Here is a 23,936-nt window from a genome sequence, read left to right as displayed (position 1 = left end):
TTCGCCCGCTTATCTTCCCTTTTGTTTATTAATGGCTACCGTTTTAAAATTCCGACCACGGTCAGTTTAACGGTATCGGCATTGACGCAGTGGCGGGAGAAACTAAATCGGCCATCGCGGAAGCCCCGGCGGTGCGCGTTACGTTACGGTTTCTCTAACGTACTGAACGTTCTACTGCCAAGCGTGTAGGTGACGGTTTTTTTTTTGTTTAGTGTCGAAGCAGAGAAAGAGGGAAGCGTCCGGTTGGCCGACTACTTGAATGGTCGATTGCAGAGTGCATTGTCCAGCGGTCAGGTTGTGGTTCGGTTTGTCCTACATGCTATAGACACGGTTGATTATCGCGTTATATTTCCACCGGGTTTGGTGCGCTTATTTGCCACCAACTCGGTTCCATCATCACATAAACACGGCCCAGCATAGCGAACGACGCTTTTGCAGCCTTTCGAGCTTACTCGCTGCAGAAGCAACCGTCCTTGGAGTTTTCGCGGATCCAGTCCAGGTACCGTGTCACGCGTGTGTACACGCCGGGATAGTAGGGCCGGGCGCAACCATTACCCCACGACACGACTCCGATCAGCTCGTACCGCTTGTCCTCTCGCTCGGCGATCAGCGGACCACCGGAATCACCCTGACAGGAGTCTTTTTCGCCCACACCCAGATAGCCGGCGCACATCATGTTGTCCGTGATCATGGACGCTGTGTAGTTCGTTTGCGTACTGCAGACTTCGTTCGATAGGACCGGTACCTCCACTTCCTGCAGGATGCAAGACGGCTTGCCGTCCTCCTTCAGCGTCCCCCAGCCCGTGGCCGTTCCGTTGGTGCCGACGTACGCATTGCCTGCGTTGGTGCGATAGCAAATAGTGGAAGAAGGAAGAAGGGAAAAAGACATGAGAAAGACCACGACACTCACAGCCGGCACAGCAGGCAAAAACAGGAAAGCCCAAAACGAGGTCACATTTGGGGTAGCGGCGTATTTGCGCTTCCCATTAGCCAGTTTGTCTGGCCAATGTTTCAAGATCAGCGTGTATTGCGCGTATCGGTTCCGTATCTGCACGATGGCGGTGTGCCACATTTGCTGGCATGGTTCGAACTTACTTGGATCGGACGGCAGGCAGATCGGGCGAATGAAGTCCGTTATCGGCACACGATCGTTCAGTCGCAGCAGTGCGATGTCGTTGTCGAAGTTTAAGAAGCTGAACTTCTGTGCGATCGCCCGTAACACGAAGCGCGTTTCCGGTCGAACGGAGTCGTCGCACCGGTTATGCTCACCGAACGTCACCTTGATCATGAACCACATGAAGCTGCAACGAGGAAAGCAAAACACAGTCACGTTCAACAGTTTTCCCCTGGCAGGGCGGACTGACTGGCGGACCCATTGGATCCTTTGGACGGAATCTCGCTTACCCTTTAACGCAGTGAGCAGCCGTTAGAACGTATCGGTCGTTGATGAGCATGCCACCGCAGTAGAACCGATTGAAGTAACTTAATCGCGCCATCCAGGGAAACTCGTTCACACCCGTCGCCTGGCCGCCAACGATCCTCGACGCGTCGTTCCGCTCGCCACATCCTGCGGAATGAGAAAGGCAGCGCATCAGTGCATTGGCCACAGCACACGCAAATGCCAGGCCACGGTAATTGCCGTCACTAGCGGGCGTGCGTGTCACCCAACCATTCGACTATTGGCACGCCACTAGCAACATGCGTCTGGCTCGAGAACGCTCTGCTCGCTCGCGATTTGAACCGTTGGACCAGGAATTACCGTAACCGTTACCGTAAATGGGGAGAAACACGATTAAATCGACTAGCTCCGCAACACTTGTCGATCGAGGCCGCGATAGGCGACGGCGGCAAAGCCGGTTTGATGCCTGACAGTGGATGGCTCACTTGATCATTCGTACACCCGATCGTTCGCCAGGTTGTTACATTTTCCTACCGATCGTATCGGACCGGCGACCGCCTCGGCCCGGTTGAGAGTAAAATCGCCGTACCAAAACAAAAACACAACCTTCAAACCCATCCCCATTTCGTGGCGGGCGACTTCCAACACCACCACCAGAACCACCCTACCCGGAGGGTGTGTGGATTGGGTCATGAGGTGGATATACTTCCCTTTTTTCTGTGTTCATCGAATCTTTTTCTTTCCGTTACACTTACACAGCCCGGAGGATGCTGTACGATGCGCTGCAAATCAAACGATTGATCATCGATGGAGCTTTCTATCGAAATTTCGGAACGCAATAGTAAGTGCAGCGCTGAGTTGTCGTATCATGGGTGGGCCTAACCAAACTCCGAATTGAGCACACGCGAACGCAAAGCAACGATGATGGGTGGTTTTTTTTATTTTCCTCCCAGTAACCACTTACCCTCGACGGGTCATAAGCTTGATGGGTACGAATTAACCTTTGAGTTCGTAGGCAGGTCTGGCGGACTGCAGGGTTTTCCACATTTTCGCTAATGAAAACATTAAATTCAAGATGCATGAACTCGTGCATTAACTCACCTACAAGATTTTTTTATGACCTACCAAAACAGGTAAACACCTACCTTCTTGGAATATTTATTTACTTAAATTCATTTTTAAATACTGCATACCCTTATTGGCGTACTACTTTCAGCAAGATAACAATTTGTTCATCAAATTGACACCAGAGGTTCCAAATGAATTGCTGGAGACAGTTGCCGGATAGAACCGGTCAGAAACACCAAAACATGGTTTATGCTTAGGTGGCGATACCGGATCGTAAACGAATTCCAAACGTTCGTCGAACTCCGAGTCCCACCCCTTTTCGATCGATCGTAAAGCTAATCTACATCGGATCGGCCTCCAGCTTCAGGATGTTTGATGATGGGACCAACAAAGGAAGACACACTCTCAAATGGAAGGAGGTTGGCGCCGGGGAAACACTTTCACCCTCACACCTTCTACTTCCTTTAGCCAACACCGGAAACTTAAATCTTTGCGTAGGATGAATGTTACTTTTTTTTAACCTTTGTTTGCCTTTCATCGAAAAGCCACCAGATTGGCCACAAAAAAAAATACGAAATGCAAATACCAATGGTCACACTTGTGTTTTTGCACTGTTTTTGCTTTCGTTTGTTAATGTATACGTGAGTGTGTGTGAGTGTGGATTCATTACTTATCCAACCCTGTGTTTCCTGTGGGTCCTGTCCAGCGGTATCGAAATATTGAGATCATCGGAATGAAGGGGAAACTTCATCGGTGAATAAATTTATACAACCGGGTAAGGTCCAGACATTGTATGCACATTTCATTAGCGTGCGCGAAACGTAAAACCGTTGAGATAATGTCAAAGCAGCAATCGTGTGCCCTTTTAGGATAAAATATATTTGGTATTTGAACAAGCATGACGGTGATCGAGACCAAAAGGTTACCAATTTGATCAAGTTTGGTCGCATAAGCTCTCCAACGATTTATTCGTAGCAATGTTTTGGTCAGCAATTCGGGGGTAATACCTAGACTTCCGCTTAATTAAACAGGAATAAAAATAGACATTCATATGTTGAACCTGCTTCCAACTTAATGTTCTGTGCTCAATAACGATTGGAAACTACTTACGACAGCTACAGGCACTGGCAGGTGTATCATGAGCAGGGGCCCGATTACTGCCCGCTCCGAACAACATCTTCATGTTATCGACTATGCTTCGTTCGTCGGTGTTCTTGTTGGGTGTCGCTAGCATTTCATATTTGCCTTGAGCCTGCAGCTTTCCGGATGCTTCACCGACCATCAGGCCAAATACCACCAACAACATCGGCAGCATCACTCCCAGCATCAGGCTGATGCGCAAATTGAATACGTTCCGTGCCAAATTGCTTACTTCCATGCTGTACTGGCCGCTAGCTCTATCTGCAACGCACAGCTCGCAGTTTGTTCTAATTTTGGGAAAATTCCTTCGCACGGTTGTTCTCACGCCAATTCTTCACACTCCCGCCTGAGATTCACTTAAGCTTTGGGGCCTTTGCTTCGTTACGGTTTGGATCTATGCTTCGCCCAACACGCACAACACAAGCAGATTAGATCTGCAAACGAACCGAATTTACCACCGACACGCTACAGTTGCACATTTTCGCCTACACTAATGCATTCCACTCACTTGCCCGTTCATTTCCTAGAGTATTTTTACAATTGGACGTTCGCACAATGTTGAATCTTTTGCTCTAAAAATTGTTTCAATTTCGACCCAAGCGTATGCCCGCGGCTGCAATTATTCAAACGCCTTCGTTCAAAACTTCGTTGCGGGGATTTCTCCGGAGCGTTCACTGGTGTGTGACGATCAATTATCGAAACGGTTGCGTTCAGTGACTGAACGGATGCGACTCACTCCCAGCCCCTCAAGAACGCACGTCAGACTGTTAATGGTCGAGATCTGCTCGCAAGAAACGTCCGCTTCGCTCCACGGTCACTGACTGAAATGATCGGCGGTCGGGTTGTGCTTTCGGGATATGCTTCCACGCAATGGGCATTCGGCTTTCTCCGGCACTTGCTCGCGTCTTTTCCACCGTCTTTCTCAGCCCTCAGCCAAATTGGGCGGAAATCGCGAAAGGTGCGGTAATAGCGGTGGTTCGGGATGATCTCTCAACATTCATCGTCCCATTCGTCTTTGCCGTCGGTGCAGGAACGATGCTAGATGCGCACACCTTTACGAAGCGTGGCAAGACACAAGCAACCTGATCTTGCTGTGCTTCCCTCACGCCATCCCAGCGAAAAGTAAACAAATGCGCAACACTTTTCTTCGCTGCAGACGAATCTTCGTTCTACTTGAGAATGATTCGATCTTTGTCCGAGCGTCATCGAGATGCTGGGATAGTTATCCATTTTCGTGACAAACTTCGTCCATACATCGAGTGAAAGCGCGTCGTTTGTTTACTGCCATGAAGGAAAGCGTTCTTAACCCTTACTATGGTTATGTTATGTTATGTTATGTTATGTTAGTTATGTTTAAGTTTGTAAATATTTCAGAAAAGTATTTATATACGTATGTTTAAAAGCAGAAACATCTTAATGTAATAAAATATTTAACAATATTTAATCAAATTTCTTTCTTGCTCAATTGTCGAATGCATGACAATCTGTGTAAAAGGTAAGTAAAATTATAAAATATTAATGATTAATTAATATTAAATAAATATTTCGTATTAATTAAATCAAAGTAAATTGAAAAAAAAAATCATTATTCTACGCGTTCACAATTTATTATGATGTCAAAATGAGGAATGAAGTCAAAATGGTTAATTGAATTGAGTGATTGATTGGTCAAAAAATCTAATCCATTAAATTGTGACTTGACGAATTCGCTGGGTAGCCTGAACGGTGTGACAAGCGAGTTAAACGTGTATGGAAATAACGGTGATTGTAGAGTTTGAGAAACTGGAGTATAAGTATAAACGTAAAATTATATGTATATTTAGTATGTAAGAATATTTCTGCGACAGTCGAACCGTACGGTCGGCCGTAATGCGAACGGACCGCATGGTCAGTCGAATAAACACAAAACAACAAAATTCTTCAGACGAAAAATTCATATTTATCTAGCGTATTCACCGAATTTAGCGTTTATGGACTACCATACACATACATTAATGGGTTCCGCTGTTAAGAAGATGAGAATGACGTTCATAACTAATGTATGAGTTAAGTTATGCCAAACAACAAATTCAACACATAATTATGATTTAAAGAATTCCTCAAGAAATTATCACTATCTCATACGTAAAAGCCGCATACTTACGCTTTAAATGAAAGCTTTGTTTAATTTCTCTTTTTTTCTGACAAATTTTGCACTAACAAAAAGTAAACTATCTCCCATCCACCCTATGCGATGATGATTCAATTATGATAGTTTATGTGCGATAATGAGCTTATTGCCAACGTTCCGGCCCCGTACCCTGCCTCCGTATTTGCTGTGTTGCCAAAACATTCCTCGCATGTTTCTGCGTGCGATACGTGAGAAAATTTCTTTCATTCCACATCGACCGCACGATTCCTTCCCAGCCAGTCCACACTATTTATGCTCTCATTTCTTTTAATCGTTGCTTTTGTTCTTCCGTCATCCGATATGCCGACATCAGTGTCATGTGCCTTTTCTTCCGTTGTTTGCGTTGCTTCGTTTCTCACAAAAACACTGAAACACAACACGCAGCAAAACCGCACATTTGCCCTAATTAGTGCAAACATTCTGTGTCGCTTGGTAAATCGATCAAATTATCACCCTCTGTATGCAATGGTGAGAGGAAAATGGGAACAACCAAACCGCCAGATCGCACATCTACACCTCAGCTGAGAAGAAACGACCCCATTCCGCACACTTTAATACAATGTTCAGTTACCCGGTGGTATTGTCAGTCGGCTAGTTGTATTCGCGCTTTATTTACAGTCGTTTTCCCTTCCCTTCTAATATCACTTCGAGCAGAGGCAGGTGTCGTCCAGGTTAGCACGCAGCCAGGGAAGATACCGCGCAACTCGCGTATATACTCCAGGATAGCCCGCCCGGCCACATCCGACGCCCCACGATACGATCCCTACAATCTCGTGCTTATCACCGTTTCGCACCAGCAGTGGGCCACCGGAGTCACCCTGGCAAGAGTCCTGTTTGCCTTTACCAGCGCACAGCTGTAAAATAGGCCGAGCAATAGGAAGGTTGCTTATTGTTTCCCAAGATGTATTAGGGCAAGACCGTCCTGCCCTTCTGCTTACCATGTTTGAAGTTATACGAGACGCACGATACTTCATGCTGCGACACTGATCGAGAGTCAAGATCGGAACATCCACGTGCTGCACTAACGCTGGAAGTGTCCCGCCTTCCGCGGTCCTTCCCCAACCGACAACCGTTCCCAGCTGACCGGCTGGTTCGCTGCGTTCCTTGGGTAAACATACCGGCCGGATGGTTTTGGTGAACTCGACGGGTTTGCGCAACTTCAGCAAGGCAATATCGTGGTTGTACGAGTTTTGATCGAAACTACGGTGACGTATGATTGCGGTCACCGCGCGCATTATCGCCGGCGTCTCAGATGCTACAAACTGGTCATAGTCACCGAGAATTACACGGATCTTGTTGCGCTTCAGTCTGAAAGGAAGTACGGTACAGTTAGTTAGTTTCCACCAGCTATTATAAGCTAACATATCAGCAATACCCACCTTCGAACACAATGCGCAGCAGTCAACACGTAATCTCTCGTGAGAAGTGAGGCTCCGCAATGGAATTGACCATCGTAAACTAGACGTGCCAGCCATGGATATTGGTTCACTCCCGTCGGACGTCCTCCAACTATTCGTATTTCCTGATTAGCTGCTCCACACTCTGAAAAAAGAAACATAATCTGCTTAGCAAGCGTTACACTACCAACGGTCGAAATGGCGAAAAATTTAGCACGTGGTGCAATTCATTCGTATCAGCCCGATGGATATGCAATCCGCATTGCAAATTTGAAACGGAAGCCTTCTCCATGTGGTTTCACTGGTGCATTTAATAAATATTTGTCGTATATTAAGAGTTATGGCTGTCAACTGATTTTGTATTTAACCTATTGTTTACAGATTATCCTAAAGCAACATACAATATCATAATAATAACAAAAAGGTTGCTCAATCGAAGTTTAAAAATAAGTTATGTGATTTCACTCAGCCATCTTTTCATCAGAACTGGAGAAACCAAATGTTAAAAAACCAAACCAAAAAATGTTAAAAATCAAGAAATAGCGTCCCCTCCTCATGTTAATCTTTATGTTATAATAATTGGTTAATACTAGTGTTTTTAGTCATTTTAAGTGATCGCTTCATTTTCTTTTTAATAAATTAAGTTTTCAAATTTTATAATTCTACCTTAGATGATGGTTGACTTTTACATATCTATTAGCAGTATAAACATTATAGTATTCTTCTTCATCAGCACAAAAACCTCAAGAGTAACTTAAAATATTCAAACATATTCCAGGGCTTTGACATTTTGTTTTACGAGAAATCATCGATGAAATGCGTTTAAAGCGCTTGGAAATTCTATTGTCAATAATGGAGTCTAACAGGGATTATATTTTTTATAATATGATTAACCCTCATCCGTTGACCGTGACCGCTAAATTTTAGTAATAATCGCTTTTAAAATTGACACCCATTTATTTGGGGGCCTTGAATTTGTTTTAATGTTGATATATCAATAACTAGATAAGCAAAATCTTCACATAATCCTATAAGTTTAACGTAGATCAAATAAAAGATGTAGCGCTTTGAATCAGTACGACAAATCAACTATCGCGCTCTACTCCTCACACTACAGTGCACAATGTTGCACAATACTTTCTCGGGGTAAACGGTGAACAGGCTAAATGAGATTCAAATGATTTGAATGCTTGTAACATAACAGCAGTACGACCTGGAAGATCTTTTTTAATAAAAAAACTTACATGACTTTATTGACAGTTGGCCTCGTTATAATGTTATTTTTTAACTTTTAATGTACACGATCACTTGTTTATTATATAAAGATTAATTCTTTTATTTTATTTTTTTTTCTTTCTTTAACTGTTCATTCCACAAATATTTTCTTATGAGATATAAATTAATGATTGTTTGTTAAGAAATGTTTGCATTCATATGGCTGATAATGAAGGTCAATATTAATTGTATCTTTTGAATAACGCTTCTCAAAGAAAAGGTACGTGGTTGCCAAGATTCAAGAGAAGTAATTTTTTCAGCCTAAAAGCAGTCAATGATGTTTGAAGCTTGCTTAACATTTTCCAGTACTTACCACAGTCACAGCTTTTCACCTGGTTGTTGGACAGGTCATCATCATCATCAAGCGAAAAAGCTGCCGTGTTAAGTCCAAACAGTGTGTCGAACAGAAACCGTCCATTTCGGCTGAAAAGCTCCGTATCATTCCACAGCGCGCTTCCTTCTACTTGGCTCACATTTCCAGCAAACACTAGTGTCGCCAATACCGTACAAATGATCAATCTGCTGATCAAGGGAATATTCATTTCCGGATGCATTACTCTGTGCATGAAATTATCTTATTAATTCTGCGTTCCACCTCAACACTAGTCCAGTTGCCTTCTTTAAGCTTCTGTCCTCATGTACTCGTGGCCGTGTGTGTGCTTGTACGATGTTTTCGTTCCTGTGCCCACAACATCTGCGGTCAGTACACTAGCCGTTTCCTGCGCCGTTGCAAACCGTACTGTTCACTATGCTTTACTATTTTATCTTTCACTCAACGTTTCACTTACACGCTGTTGCTGTAGTCCGTGTTTACACGATTCATAATCTCATTTCACTTTCTTCTGCTCTCGGCAAGGCACGACGTCGGCACGGGGAACATTATTTAACATCAGTTTAGCCCGCATCCGCTTTCCTCCCTCACTGCACCACGTCGGATGAGCTTGGGTACGACACACAGACCGGACCCGCGTCAGCGACACCAGCCAGTGGGTAAGCTCCTAGCCGCTGACTACTGATGATGGACGGATAATGGCGTAGTTTTCTTCTTTTTCACTTTCATTCGACCAATCACTGTGTTGCTCGACCGTCTTCGCTAGCTTCACATTCGCACTTCTCACGCATTGGCGCTTGTTTTAATGTTTTCACCCCAAGGTACATGAATCAATCTACAGTAGCAACTCACCACTAGCGCTGTCGAAATCGAGAGTGAAAAAGCACCTGGTAGCAGAGGGATCTCGAAGGGAAATTAATCTCCCGTGTGTGATATAATGAAAGGAATCTCGTAGTCCGTGCCATCCCCAACCCCTAAAAGCATCGTCTTTCTCGAACTCCAATGACGCTGCTGCCAGGGAAGCTAAACAACTCGCACCGGAACTACACTAGCCAGCACACGTTAGGAGACACGATTTCGGGCATTTTGTTTCGAATACTTCGTGACTCTTGTTTCGATAGACTTCATTAGCTGCGTAGTGTCGATCGACGCGCAACACAGCAGCGCTATTCACTCCTAGTACGTTCGGAGTAAAGGTGCCCACCGCAGAAAGTGCAAGACGTTCCAGTCTGCGTGATTACAAGGCAATAGGAAAAAAAATCACTGCCTTGAACCTGCGTAAAACCCAGACAGTGCGACATGCGTTGCCCTAGGCGATCCGGGTGTATGAATGAGGGTCTTCTCTGCTGGTAAATGGTCATATCCGCTTGGAAAAGTGCACTGCAGTGAAAGGCTTTCTCGTTTATCTGGTGTCTGCAGTGATTTGTGGGCATGTGTGCTAAAGTTCACCGCTCTCATTAGGAAGACAAGTGTTACAGGTTATTTAAATTTCTTAATCTGTGGCTGATAGAGTTTTTACAATTTATATTTTAATGCAAGTAGTATAAGCTGCAAGATAGTGCAATTGTTTCCTTTCACTGGCAAGAGCAATAAATGGATCGCTCAAGATATGCAATCTGGCAATTTAGATCATAGTGAAGTACAAACACAATATATTTTTATTTCATTGCTCTCCTATGAAAAAAAAATTATAAGAGCACAACAGTATTCATCACTTTTAGCAAAACTTTCAAAAAAGAACCAACATCGCTTACGCACTCCGGTCCACACCATTTGCAAATTTAGATAATTTCCAATCTTGACACACTTTTGCGCTGATATATTTTCGTATTCAAACAGAAACAAAACCCACATTCACAAAACCCTCTCTCGGTGGCCTCAAATCTTGCCTCACCCACATTTTTGGCCAATGTTTTTGAAAATTATAAAGAAAGTTTATGTGACCGCTTTCGGATCGGATCACCTATGCGATGCGTTCGAAAACCTGTCCAAAGCATGCCGACACCTTGGGCTCCAATATGGGAACGAAATCTATAACACACACACACACTCCGATTCGGTTGAATCTACCAGATCATCCGTAAATTTCGTTAATGTTTTTGGGTTGCACGGGTTGAGCGATTATGGACTTTACTGGCCACGGTGTGTATATGATCACGCGTTACCTTCTCCAGCGAGGTCCTTGCGAATACGAATTTAAACTACGCCACGCACAACTTCTGTTGGAAATGCGCACTATCACGCGGACGGTTGAAAGTGAAATGACTCAAACCCGGACACGCACTGCTCGGCAAAAAATGTTACAAACTGTAGCCAACCCTCCATTGGCTTCGTAGGAGGCTGTCGCACTGGTTGCATTTCCAAGAACTGGTAAACTGTTTTTTTTTTTTTCGGTACAATTCCTCTTAAGCTCCTGGACGCCCATAACGAATGGTCCGATTTAGTGATCGATGAAATAAACAATTTCGCAAACGATTGTGGAGGTACGAATCAGCATTGCGGAACATAAAACGCTACCGACCGGGCTGTCACCAACCCGAAATGGTTATGTAAATGTTTCCGCACTGCAAGCTGATTGGCCCACGCTGATATTATTGAACACAATTCACCACACTCACCGCATCGGGGTTTCACGGAACGTGACGAATGTTAAACTTTAACTGCACACAGTCTCCATACTGAGTTCGGTAACGGGCGCACTATGGCAATGCAACGCTGCTGCAACTGACTCACGGTTGGATCTATCAAATACCGTGCTGGGTGATCGATTTTCCATTCGTTACTTTACTAGTGTGATAATTTGTGGCTAAATTTGTTTCTCACCCACTCCACATTCAACGATGTCCACTGAATGAAATGCACTTGATTAAGTTGCTAAATCGTACTAAAGGCCTAGTGCATGCTCCCTTAACGTACTTAGGAGCTTGTGCAATATGTTCTGCTCAGTGCACCATGAATGGCCTTGACTGTAAGACTTCCTTCGCTACAATGGCGCAGGATTGAACACCGAAGAAACTACTTTCATTTTTCACCATCATCCACCGGGCATCGCGAGAGGGCACCCAGCTGGAAGACGTTTCGTGAGAGCAGCAAAGCATCGGGCAGGGCTTCTTAGTTTCGTTTGAAAATTGAAATACATCAACACTCAAGATGTTGGGATGTTTTGTCAACACCTTCTATTCTGCTGTTAGATGACAATTATATGATTTTTTAATATATTACTTACTACACTCTCTGTAAATAAACGGCTTCGGGTATACAAACGGTTGTAATATTTATGAATCAATGACTACAATCCAATCCCACGACCAGTGCTCTTAAGCTCATTTTTTTAACGGTTTTTATCATCATCATATCAATGCTTATCATAGTTTAGTGTCACTCTATATAGCGTTTGTGGAGTTACCACACACCATCAACTATGCCAGTGTTAATCACAAGAAATGAGTAAGCGTACCGCAATATCACAAACCAGAAAATGAAGGAGACTCTCTATGATTATTAATATGATAAAACAATACTTCAACTATTCAAAGGTTTTAAAATTGAAACATGAACTACAATAAACCATTAGCGGTGACTCACGAAGAAGCTATGATATTGATCACAATCCTTGAATGATACGATTGATACGAGCATGGTGCAAGTAAACCCTGTAAAGTATAAACAAGCGGAGAATTCAGCAAGAGACGAGACAGCATGTGTGCGTTGGTCAACACGTGACAGGGTGACCGGAGAAAGACAGAGAGAGAGTGGTAAATCATGACCGTCGAAGAGAACTGGTCCGGCTGACGGCGCAGGTGTAGATTCACTTTCATTTTCTCTCCTAATCAATAGCATTTCGTTGGTTTGCTAGTGGATGTTCCATCGCATAGTCGCTTTCTACTTCAGTGCGCGTGCATTATTTGACCATCGTCGATCGGATATATCGAATGATCGATGGCTGCTGTCAGTGCGCTGCTGTCAATAACTCACGTCGTCAATTTTCTTGTCATCCTCACACTGGAGTCAAAACAGTCAATCGACAATATTCTGCCTGCTTTGCTTCTTTGTCAGTGTTTATTATCTGCAATTTGAACTCGAATTACAACAAGCCAATGCTTCCTCACCTTACACACTAATAGTGACAGCCGTTGTTACAGCTCTTACATGCTATGGTTTCTTGTGACTAGAAAACGAATAAGTTATCAACATTAAACAGCTGTTCCGCTTTGTCGCGTTCGCCGGCATTCCTCTTAAAACCTTCGTGCAATATCCTTCGGTGGGCAGATACATTCGTCGGCAAGCTTCTCATGAATCCACGGCAAGTAGTTGACAATACGCGTGTAGATACCGGGCAGATTCGGACGAGCGCATCCCCGTCCCCACGAAACAACACCAATGACTTCCATGCTGCCAAACAGACCCATCTTATGCATCGGACCACCGCTATCACCCTGGCAGGCATCCTTTTGGCCATCGTGGTAACCGGCGCACATCATGTTGGCTGAGATCTTCTTACTTCCGTAACCGGCGTCCAAACACTGCTCCTGCGACCAGATTGGAACCTCCACCGAACGTAACGTCTTGGAGGGTGCACGCTTCTCTTCGATTCGTCCCCATCCGGCGACCACCCCGATAGATCCGGTGAAATCCATTATACCTGCAGAAAAGCAACACACCAAATGGCAATCGTTATTGATCAATTAGCCCTCACTAATAGACCCAGCTGCACATTTACTTCCGTCCGGCAGGCAAGCTGGCTGTATGGTGGGCCCATAGCGTAATGGTTTATCGAGTTCGAGCAGCGCAATGTCGTTGTTGAACGTGAAGATATCAAAGTCCTCGTGGTCAATGATCTGCTTCACCCGACGAAGCTCGGTATAATCCTTGGCAATGTTGTGACCTCCCAGGTAAACCTGTGCCAAGAAATGGAACCAAATGAACCAAACGAGTGAAAGATGCTTTCTGTATCTCCTGCTCAAACACTAACCCTGATCTCGCTTGGTTCGAACGAGTTCACGCAGTGTGCGGCCGTGACTAGAAAATTGCGGGAAACGACAGACGCTCCGCAGTACAGCTTGCCTTGCCGGAAGAGACCAGCCAACCATGGGAACTGGTGCGCAGTGGTTTCGGCGCCTCCAACGATGCGATTAGTGCGTCCACCAACACCGCAAACTGGAAGAAGAATTAAGTGCCTTCTTTAAACTGGATGACTGTAAATGAGTTTATACGCAAACTTAAATTTGTAATTCGGTAATATTATTGGTAAGCTACAGTACACAACAACAAACACTTTCAACTTTGCAGTTCTGCTTTCATCCGCTCGGGGTTCGCAGTGGCACTACAATTATTAATGGTGGGACTGAGATGCTCACAACTCCACATGAACCTATCTACATACACATATGCATCCGATCAGATATCATTGCATTCGTGATCAGCAGTTCGGTAATGTGTGCGCTTAACCTAAATTCGCTAGCCTTTTTCGTCTCTCCGTTTTTCACAGCTACACCGTTCAAACGCGCGTCGTCGGGACCGGAAAAAAGGTACACCAAAACATAGACAACATTTTTCACACAACGCCACCCAACGTGCCGATTGCGAACGATATAAATGACCGGCATTTAAAGGAAACATCTTCAGCTTCGTTTAATCGAAGCGAAAGTGAAACCTGCGAACAGTTTTCTTTGAGGTCTGTCTGTCGCGTTATTACCTTTTTACCTCACCCCCTCCCCGGGTTACCCTTTCGCAACCATCACAATGAGCATTTTCCATTCGAAAAAAGCGCGCAGTACACCAATTGTAATGATTTGTTACGCAACGTGTCTGTGGCGCATCGGTCACAACCGAAAAATTATGCACTCCTGCACGGCGTCCTGCGAAATATGTTACGATGCACTTTGCCACCCTGGCAGATGCACTCCGCCCAGCGAGTTGTTGTTTACAATTATCGTGTTAACCTTTCACTTTTATCCGAAGGCAGTGTGCGGTTGGACGGTGCACTTTTCGCGCAGATTGCCACTCCCTGCACTCTGTTGCGGCTCTTTCAACTCACCACAATCACAGGAATCGCTACTGTTGTTGACAGGAGCGGCCAATAATGGGGCAGCCAGCATCGCCAACATCAGCACCCAAATTGCCATTGAGCGCACGGACGAGGCTCGTTTCATTATTTTAGTAAATTTAAAAATAAAAACACCAAACACTACGCACTGAACCAAACAGGACACTCGCGATAGAACGAACGACTATGAGAGACTTGTACGACCGAACAGACGACGAAAGGATCGCGTTGCAGATTGAAGCTGTCAGTCGACACCGGAACTCACTGGTTGTTCTGGTGTTGCTGTGCTACTACGATAGAGGCTTCCTGCGTTGAAGCTTCTTGTGGCTCTTTACGCAATGTTCTGTGACTGACAACAGTAATCTGCGTGGCTTTTATATGCACAACTTTTCGAATCGGATTCAGAAGGTTCAGGAGACAATGACGACGCGCGCGGGACGTCGTCGACTACCTTGGCGCGCTCCGACTCGAGTGATCGAACTCGTGTCAATGTGGTGTGGGCCCTCTTTGTTTTGCAATGCAGTGCGTTCCTACAGTTGTTGTTCCCTTCCGTACAGTGCGGTCTGATCTCGAGCCGTCGTGGTCGTCGTCTTCTTCGGTAACGAGAGTAGTAGAGGTCGTACGCGATAAGGGTGCGGATGCGCCTGTATTGCGGCTGCGGGTACCCGAACTATGCTCTGCCGATGCGCATTGGGCCGCATGCATACACACACATCCACAGCAACCGTTTTCGTCGGTGCACCTGTCTCTGTGTCAGCGTGCCGTAGCGCTCGCGACATAACCACCACATCTCATCGAGACTGTCCCCCGGGATGATTACGGTGGACAATTACCTCATAGTGCGCATGGAAAGTGAGAGTGCGTGCCCTTGGTTCTACTAACACACATTGTGCCGATGGCTTCCTTACTCTTGTGGTGGTCGTGCTTGCATCGCTTACATCGCCGATAAGCGCGACGCACCATGCGCGCGCTCAAACCCACGTGCGAGGGAGAAGGCCAGTGTCAGAGATCGATTCAAGGGTGGGGATGAGCAGAAGGGAAGGGAGAAACGGGAACAGTGAGAGCAGTCGAGGCATTGGCCATCTTGCTCACCGATGTAGTAGTAGTAACAACAATTGGTTCGACAATGTTCGGCAATTTGGCTGTAAACTACCATCGTCACCGTCACGTTAGCCAGCATTGGCATCGTTACTTCGTCTGTTTGTTTACTTTCCGCCACCTCCTCTTCCGCGAAAGGTACCCTTAAACGTCTCTTACTCTCTCCCTCCGGCTTAGGGCATACCGAGTTCATGATATCGCGGTCGGTGTTTTTCAAAGTGAGAAGTAAAACAATGCAGAGAAGCAATAACCCTTGGCGCATGCAAATCACGTTGCACTTGTGCATCGTTGCATCGCTATTCTTTTTTGGAAGGCTCTTACTTTTTTCATACTATTTGTGACCTACCGCCATGCTCAATAAGTCGATATATCATATCTGGTAATCACTGTTTACCGAGGACGCTTAGAATCCTTGAGAGCAACCTTCAAGGAATGTGCTTAATTGGTGTTTCAAACCTTCATTTTAAACTCTAACATTTTTTAACATATTTTATTATGTCTTAAGTAGTGTAGTCTCTGTTGAACAAAGGTTAAATATTCCACAAAGTTGTAAGAACACCCGTCATGTAAATTTCCCCTTATCTAATACAGCTTGCTTTGCTCCCAGGTGGTTTGGTTCCAATTTTAAGAATTTCGTAATCGTCGTCCTCTACTGCTTGATTGCACAATACGTTCAATGGTACGCCGCTTCGATAAGATCCGAAACCTTCTCTGCCAGTAACCCTGACCTATCTACCATCTGGTGGAATCGTTTCCCTCGGTCGACTACTGTCAATACTACACGAAAACTTGACTTTGACCAAACTCGATCAATCACTCTCTTTAATAGCCTAATGGTACGTTTACCATTAAACGCCTACAGGAACAAAACTTATACAAGCGTAATGGAGCAAGATCAAGTGCTCGTACATTACCTGCGCTGTGGAGCAAGCGCTGCTCGGAACGTAACGCATTACTACGTAACGTTCGTTTCGATGTCACAATGTGTGGCCAAAGACTTCAACTCATAATATGGTATTAAAATTTCTCGTGTATGCATTATTGTCATTTTCTTTCCACTCATACCATTCTTGCAATTCAACACTAACACTCTTATTTATGGGTTCAATTAATAATATATGAATCAAATTATTTTCTCCATTACCTCCATAAATTCATACCCTTATGCAATACAAAAATGCCATCCATACAATACACCATTAACCCTCATGGAGTAGCGTTCATCATGCGTACCCTACCACACACCTGTGTGACATCTTTTCGAACTGAACTTGAACAACGTTACAAACTTCATACGTTACTCACCTTTCCGGTGAATACGCGCATTTGGCGCATTAGGAAATGCAGATGATGCTGACATTCAACTGGTTTTGGGGGGATGCAAACCTTGAAATCGCATTCATATCGCAGCCTTCAACCACAAAACCCTCTGCAGTGGCAGAGGACAGCATCGTGGGTGCGATCGTGCCCGAAGTTCAAGGATGATATCCCGCCACATCATTGTAAGTGAATGCTAATGGACGAGTGAGAGCTGATTCATTCCTTCCGTCAATTACCTGACAAGACACCAGCGTGAAGCTGAGGGTGGATGGTCCTTGACCGGCGGAAGAGTGCGGTGCTGCGTAATGGGTGGCGTTGAATCTTCCGAGCGCTAATGAGGCGGCCCACAGATTTGAGCCCAATTACTGTTCCTCACGCGACACACTCATTCACTGCTGGGCAGTAGGGCAATAGATCTAGATCAGTAGAGCATGCTGATCACTGTGAGTAATTAGCATGATTTGGAAAGGTTTAAAATAAATACGATTTCTGCTAACCTCTATGAAGCTCAGAGATACAGGACGGAATAGAGAACAAGAGCGCGAGACAACAATATTATTTAACGAAAATACTACATTGCCCTGTACACATGTTGCTGTGCTAATCGATTTGTTGCAATTTAGCTTATCTTTACAGTCAATTACTGCAAAATATCGGTCATTGATTCTAGAATAACACCGGATGCAAGGTAAATGACGCAAAGTTGATGTACCGCAAGTTCAAGACCATTTGATCGTTGAACTCGCGATATCTCGTCCAAAGACAACATTGTCAAACCCCGAACCAGTTTGTAGCATTGCCTTCACAAAACTGACTCATTCGAGCGAACGTATTTCTTTCTCCGAAAAACACGCTAAAGATAAAATAAACGTCACCCATCCGATCGTAACTCATTCCACTGCGCTGTAGAATGCGGGTGCGCTGAACCTGAAATGAGATTTTTTAACACCTTGTACAATGTTCAATGCTTCCCGGTAGGTAATGTACTTCGACAGAATGCCGTCGCACGAAGGTGAGAAATGATCCTTCATAAGGAGCTTTCACCTTTCCACGAGGATACATCCTCAACGCGATCGCGATCAAGTGCAAGTAAACGGTATATTTAAATAAACTCACGCACGGGGACATACCCCCTTACTTGGACCCGGCTTATACACGGGCTGTCTCACATCAATTAGCCGTACTTGCATCCACAAACAATTTCTTTCTCGCTGGACTTGGCACCATGGACCATGTTGTTCCGTTTCAGGTACGTCGTTTATTGGGCATCCCCCAAACAAACCATTACTTCACTTGCACGTACACGCGTCTCTGGTATTGAAGTTAATCCAGGAAATGAATCGGTTCACTCGCGCATATATGCCCGGAAATCGGGGCTGTGCACATCCGAAGCCCCATGAAACGACGCCCGCAATCACGAACCGGTTTGCTTCGGCATCAAACACATGCATTGGACCTCCACTATCGCCTTGACAGGAATCTTTGCCGCCCTCGGGAATCCCAGCACACATCATGCGATCGTTGATCTGGAACCGGAAGTATTGTGTTTGGTTGTGGCACTCTTCATTGGCCAGAATCGGGACGTGCACTTCCTGCAGGCGCATAGGGAACGTCCCATCGCCAAGCTTGCCCCATCCAGTCACGATACCCTGCAAATAAAAGGATAAGAGCGTAAGCATCAGCTGGTATTGTCCATTGGGAGAGAAAGTTTACGGTCTGACCTCCTGTCCTGCGTACGTATTGCCTTCCGGTGGCAAGCATACTGGTACTATCGTTTCGCCAAGAGGAACCGGTTCACTCAGTTTCAGTAGCGCAACGTCGTTGGTAATGAACACAAGCACGTTCAAGAACCAGTTGGTCATTATGTAGGACACCTTCCGCTCGAATGAATCCTCCTTGGGTACGGTGCGATCGTGCATCAGCAACTTCACACGGAAAAGCGACCGATCGCTACCAAACACACAGTGTGCCGCCGTCAGGACATACCGATCGTTGATCAGGGATCCTCCGCAGATGAACCGGTTGTTGTAATAAAGTGCTGCCATCCACGGATAATGGCCGATCTCAGCTTCATGACCTCCGACAATCTTTGAGTTGTTCGTGCCCGTACCACAAGCTATGGAAGATGACCAAATAATTACGCTAGTAGACACGCACGGCCGCACTGTAGGTACTCTCACCTATGTACTACTCACAGCAGGGTGGACAGTTGCGAGGCGCTGCCCGGTAGGCAAATACGCTAAAGATCGGCATACCGAAGACGGTCGTGATCCAACTCCACACGCCACTGTTCAGCAATGGTGCCTTTCCAATGAATCCGTTCGGATCGATCATCAGACTTTCGTTCCAAGCAAATCTTCCCGGTGCGGTTAGGTTCTCGTTGGTGAAGTCTCGAATATGGACCGTGCTATTGATTTCGCTGGCCATCGCGTCGGTATATACACTTTGCAACACCAAACACTGCACGACCAGGAAGAGCGCCGAACGAAACGCCATCTGCGCGACGAATTTGAACTTGAACTAAAAGTCCTCGCGTGTCCAAGTAGTCGCCAGTGCTGGCCAGTACCGTTGCCCAGTGTGGTGTCGTCTTCAGCACTTTCTCTCCCATCTTGCAATATCAGACTGTCGCCTACCTTGTCGCACTGGCGTTCGTAGCTTTCTTCTCGTGCTGACGTGAGCTGTGTACTGTTTACTAAGTTTCGGTACATTTTACGCCTGTGATCTAACACAAATACTTCAACAGCTAGGAGAAAATTTGGTGACACCATTGAGTTGGAACTGGTCTATTTCATGCTAGCGGAACTTAAAAAACATTCTTTTTCCAGTCCGTTAAGTCTCACGCATGGATTTATGAACAGGTCGTTAATCGGATTGTGACAATCATGCTCATGCTATCATGCTGTGATATCTATGCAAAAGTATAAACCTGCCGATGCTGAGAGGAAAGAAAGAAGCACACATTTCAGATGGTTTTCACTTTCACAAGAAAACACTGAATAAAGTAAGAACTCGCTAGAGTGAAAGTTCCATTCGCGTAGGTGTTATATACACCTCTTTAATATCCCCATTTCTTTTAGTCCGAGAAACACTGTTGCTTTTTTAAAAATTTGTATAATTTGCATACAATCTGATACTTATAATTAAGTTCACATTTCCGCCTTTACAATTATGTCATGATTGGATATTGGATGAGATTTTTTATGATGAGGTTTTTATTAAATTAAAATAACAGTAGACTGAAGTGTACTGGTTATCAGCATGGAATATGTTTCTTTTCATGGTGTTATGATGCAACATTAATTATATGAAACTTTAAACTTCAACACTATTATGCTCCTTTCTTTGATCAGCTACGTGTATTTACATGACGGATCTGTTTCCATCTATAGGATAGTGTACATGTATAAAATATTAATCACATGTACATGATTTTTTGTTCTCAAATCGGATTCATATAAAAAAAAATCAGTTATTTTCTGGTTAAAATCGGATAAACCCTTATTGGAGGACCCAAGCAATTCTGACGCGCAATATCAGTCATTAGATCCTCCCTTCGCTCCACCAACAGCAACCAACTTCTTTCAACTGTATCTTTGTCTTCTTGCTAATCTTACCCATTTGCACTCAACATTACCCGTTTCATGCAATTATTTTAGAACAATGTACATTTGTGTTTTCCTCATAACAACGGGCCTACAGTGAATACCTAGTAACAGCCGCGTAGATCGTGATAATATTAATGAAAACTGCTCAGACCTTCATTAAATTGTTACTGTGTGTCATTTGCCATTTTCTCCATGTTCATAGTGCAAACAAATTCCAGCCACTCCCTTCTACCTTCAACCCCCTTGCCCCCTGTTCTCCCATATGATTTATTGGGTGATTTAAAATATCCAAATAGACATCATTTGAGTTCTTTTCAGACAACTTCATTTGTTCGCGCCGATAGTTCGCTATTTATCCCATCCCACGCCAGCATGCATGGCGCAACTCAACATTCATGACTGCAGCTGCATTTAGTAATTACGGTTCGTAACAATGGCCTTCCGTTGACAGCAAACTAGAATCACGCTTCGGAACGCTCACAGGTGCACGCATCTCGGGTGTTAGACCTAATCCAGTTCAAGTAACGAGACACCCGCGTGTAGACTCCGGGATAGTTGGGCCGAGCGCATCCCTCGCCCCAAGACACTATGCCGACCAGTTCGCGGAAATTGCTGTCCCCAACGTTTAGCGGTCCGCCACTGTCCCCCTGAAACGTTAAAATTTTCCATGTACTTTCTCGCTATTGCACTACCACCGATATGTTAATTCTCGCACCTGGCATGCGTCACGTCCGCCTTCAGTATATCCTGCGCAGAGCATATTGTCGGTAATGCGTGAAGCACGATAACTGGTCTTTCGGCACTGCATGTTAGTAATGATGGGTACGATGGCCTTTTGCAAACCTTTCGATAAGCTACCGTTACCGAGCTTACCCCAACCGATCACAGTGCCATTCTGACCTGCAAACGTTCTTCCGGAGACAGGCAGACAGATTGGAACGAAGTTCGCACCTGCATCAACTGGTTGCTGCAGTTTGACCAGCGCAATGTCATTGTTAAACGTGTCCAAGCTAAACCGTTCGTGGCCGTAAAGTTTGCCGATGGTGCGAGTAACCATCTCCCCGTGCTCCACATCGTACAGCTTCGCGAGCAGCTGTTGGGGCGTAAAGTTCAACACACAGTGTGCCGCAGTCACAATGTACCGATCGTTGATCAAAGAGCCCCCGCAGTAGAACGCACCCCGGTACAACAGCATCACTATCCAGGGGTATTCTTTCACATCGGCTGCATCTCCTCCTACGATCCTCGAGCTTGTCTTGCCGCGGCCGCACGCTGTAGAGCAGAGAAAGTTTTTCGGAAGCAAATAATCTCATGACAACGGAGCTTCAACATTCACATACGTACAGCACACCGGACAGTCACGTGGTGGAGGCTTCAACGTAGAAGTGACCGGCGTTTCCCCGCCAAAGCTTGGAGGCCTGTAGTTCAGCACGGTGGATAGCCAAGCCAGTAGAGGGTTTTTTACACGAAACCGGTTATCACTGGCAGTGCTTATCATAATCGGCGTCACATAGATGTCATAATTGATTCGGTTGTGTTCCTCATCTTCTCGCTTGTTGGAGACATAGGACAACGTCAGAGCATTTACCAACATGACAGGAGACAAAACAAACTTACGCCAAACACCAAACACAACACACACAGTTCCGTCCATAGCACAACCTTCAGCAGCTTCATCTTCTCTCTTGGAACAGAACCGTCACTAAACGACAACAAACTTACCAAAGCTGGTCCGCACACAGAACTGGTGATCGTCCAAAAAAGAGCTCACCGGCAGCTCGACACTTCCGCATCCTCGCACGGCGCAACACTATCGCTCACTGGCTGCGTTTTTGACTGTGACCGTGCACATACTTCGCGTGGAATCGGTGCCTGATCTCCCGTCCCGTGTCTCACACAAACTATGCCGATGCTGCGGGGGAGGGAACGACTGACCGGTAACGCTATTGTGAGATTATCATGCGCCGTGTTTGGGCGCAGACGCGAAACGGCATCATTCCAAAACCCCCAAAGTCCTCGTCAGCTTCTCCCAATGTCACCCGACACCCGGTTTACGGGTAGATGAAGTGTAAAAATCACCTACAATAAATAAACGGGAACATACGTGGTACAAACAAACAATAAGAAATGAAACTGACAAAAATAATTAAAGAAAGCACCTCGCCTTTCCAACTCATTTCCACTTCCTGCTTCTATCAGGCTCTCCTTGGCTGGATTCGTGCAACGATCACACTCACGTCCTTCTGCTGTCACCTCACACACTGGCACTATTAAGCTGCGGTGTCGCGCCTTCGCACAAAGCAGTGAACAATAGTATGGAGCAATGGTACTAGCAAGTGAAAGCGTATCAGAATCGAAGCAACCGGCCGAGTCGGGCGGTGAAGGAAAGAGGTTTAGTTGTCACCCAGCGATACATCCATGCATGTATTCGTAATCAGATGTGTGTGCGAAAGTAAATGGATATATTGAATGAAATATCTTATACGACACGTTTCCTTTCCGTTTTATTTGATTTGAGTTACAGTCAAGAGTGGAAGGAAGTGTCAAAGTACATTCGTTCCATTTTGATTAAAAAGGCTTGCGAAAAACACTACTTTTGGCTACGTTTTGACTATCTATGTACTAAAAATTACTCGCGCTTTACAGTAATTGTAATATTAACTGCACAGAACAGCAGATAATAGATCTCTTATCAGATTTTGTTTCTTTTATCGTTTGAAATTATTAGATCTTTACTACTTTCTGCATTCAATTGATCTGTTTATTATTGATCTTATATATCAGTGTTATAAAAAATATATATATGTGCTATAAAATATAAGAAAGCTACTGTTTGTTAACGCTGATGGTGATATAGGTTTAATCCATTTCGTATGTTGTAATGAGTAATATACACTGCCCACTGTAAGAGAACAGTTAACCTGTACAAATGACACTAACTAATGTTGTTACATCTCGTTACTGCGCATTTGAGCTCATGTTGGTTTTATGATTATTGCCCTGACTGGACAATCATTTGCAGGATGGTGACCATTCTGGTGGGATCTTAAGCCTTAATCCGCGAAATGTTACAAGCAGAAAACGATA

The 23,936-nt window shown here is 44.9% G+C and overlaps 3 protein-coding genes across 3 annotated transcripts; all 3 read right to left on the bottom strand.

Annotated features, from left to right (window-relative positions):
* Positions 1–448: 448 nt before the first annotated feature.
* On the bottom strand, positions 449–16,012 carry LOC128718122 (transmembrane protease serine 9-like). The gene is made up of 10 exons (XM_053811796.1): positions 15,919–16,012; positions 13,753–13,937; positions 13,501–13,678; positions 13,023–13,422; positions 6,716–7,085; positions 6,423–6,631; positions 3,578–3,894; positions 1,405–1,567; positions 1,096–1,301; positions 449–837 (listed from the first exon to the last, which is right to left on the bottom strand). Exons 1-10 carry the CDS (start codon positions 16,010–16,012, stop codon positions 449–451), a joined length of 2,511 nt encoding a protein of 836 aa, XP_053667771.1.
* A 2,521-nt stretch (positions 16,013–18,533) lies between these two features.
* On the bottom strand, positions 18,534–19,740 carry LOC128710024 (trypsin-1-like). Its single transcript, XM_053805065.1, has 3 exons — positions 19,440–19,740; positions 18,966–19,360; positions 18,534–18,893 (listed from the first exon to the last, which is right to left on the bottom strand). Exons 1-3 carry the CDS (start codon positions 19,738–19,740, stop codon positions 18,534–18,536), a joined length of 1,056 nt encoding a protein of 351 aa, XP_053661040.1.
* Positions 19,741–21,310: 1,570 nt separating this feature from the next.
* LOC128710026 (trypsin-1-like) lies at positions 21,311–22,526 on the bottom strand. The gene is made up of 4 exons (XM_053805067.1): positions 22,467–22,526; positions 22,194–22,401; positions 21,565–22,121; positions 21,311–21,496 (listed from the first exon to the last, which is right to left on the bottom strand). The coding sequence occupies exons 1-4, from the start codon at positions 22,524–22,526 to the stop codon at positions 21,311–21,313; spliced, it is 1,011 nt and encodes a 336-aa protein (XP_053661042.1).
* Positions 22,527–23,936: the final 1,410 nt, after the last annotated feature.

The sequence above is a fragment of the Anopheles marshallii genome, chromosome 2, assembly GCF_943734725.1.
Source record: "Anopheles marshallii chromosome 2, idAnoMarsDA_429_01, whole genome shotgun sequence".
NCBI classification, from domain to species: domain Eukaryota; kingdom Metazoa; phylum Arthropoda; class Insecta; order Diptera; family Culicidae; genus Anopheles; species Anopheles marshallii.
Note: the sequence above shows the minus strand (reverse complement) of the source record. Positions and strands in the feature narration are given on the sequence as shown.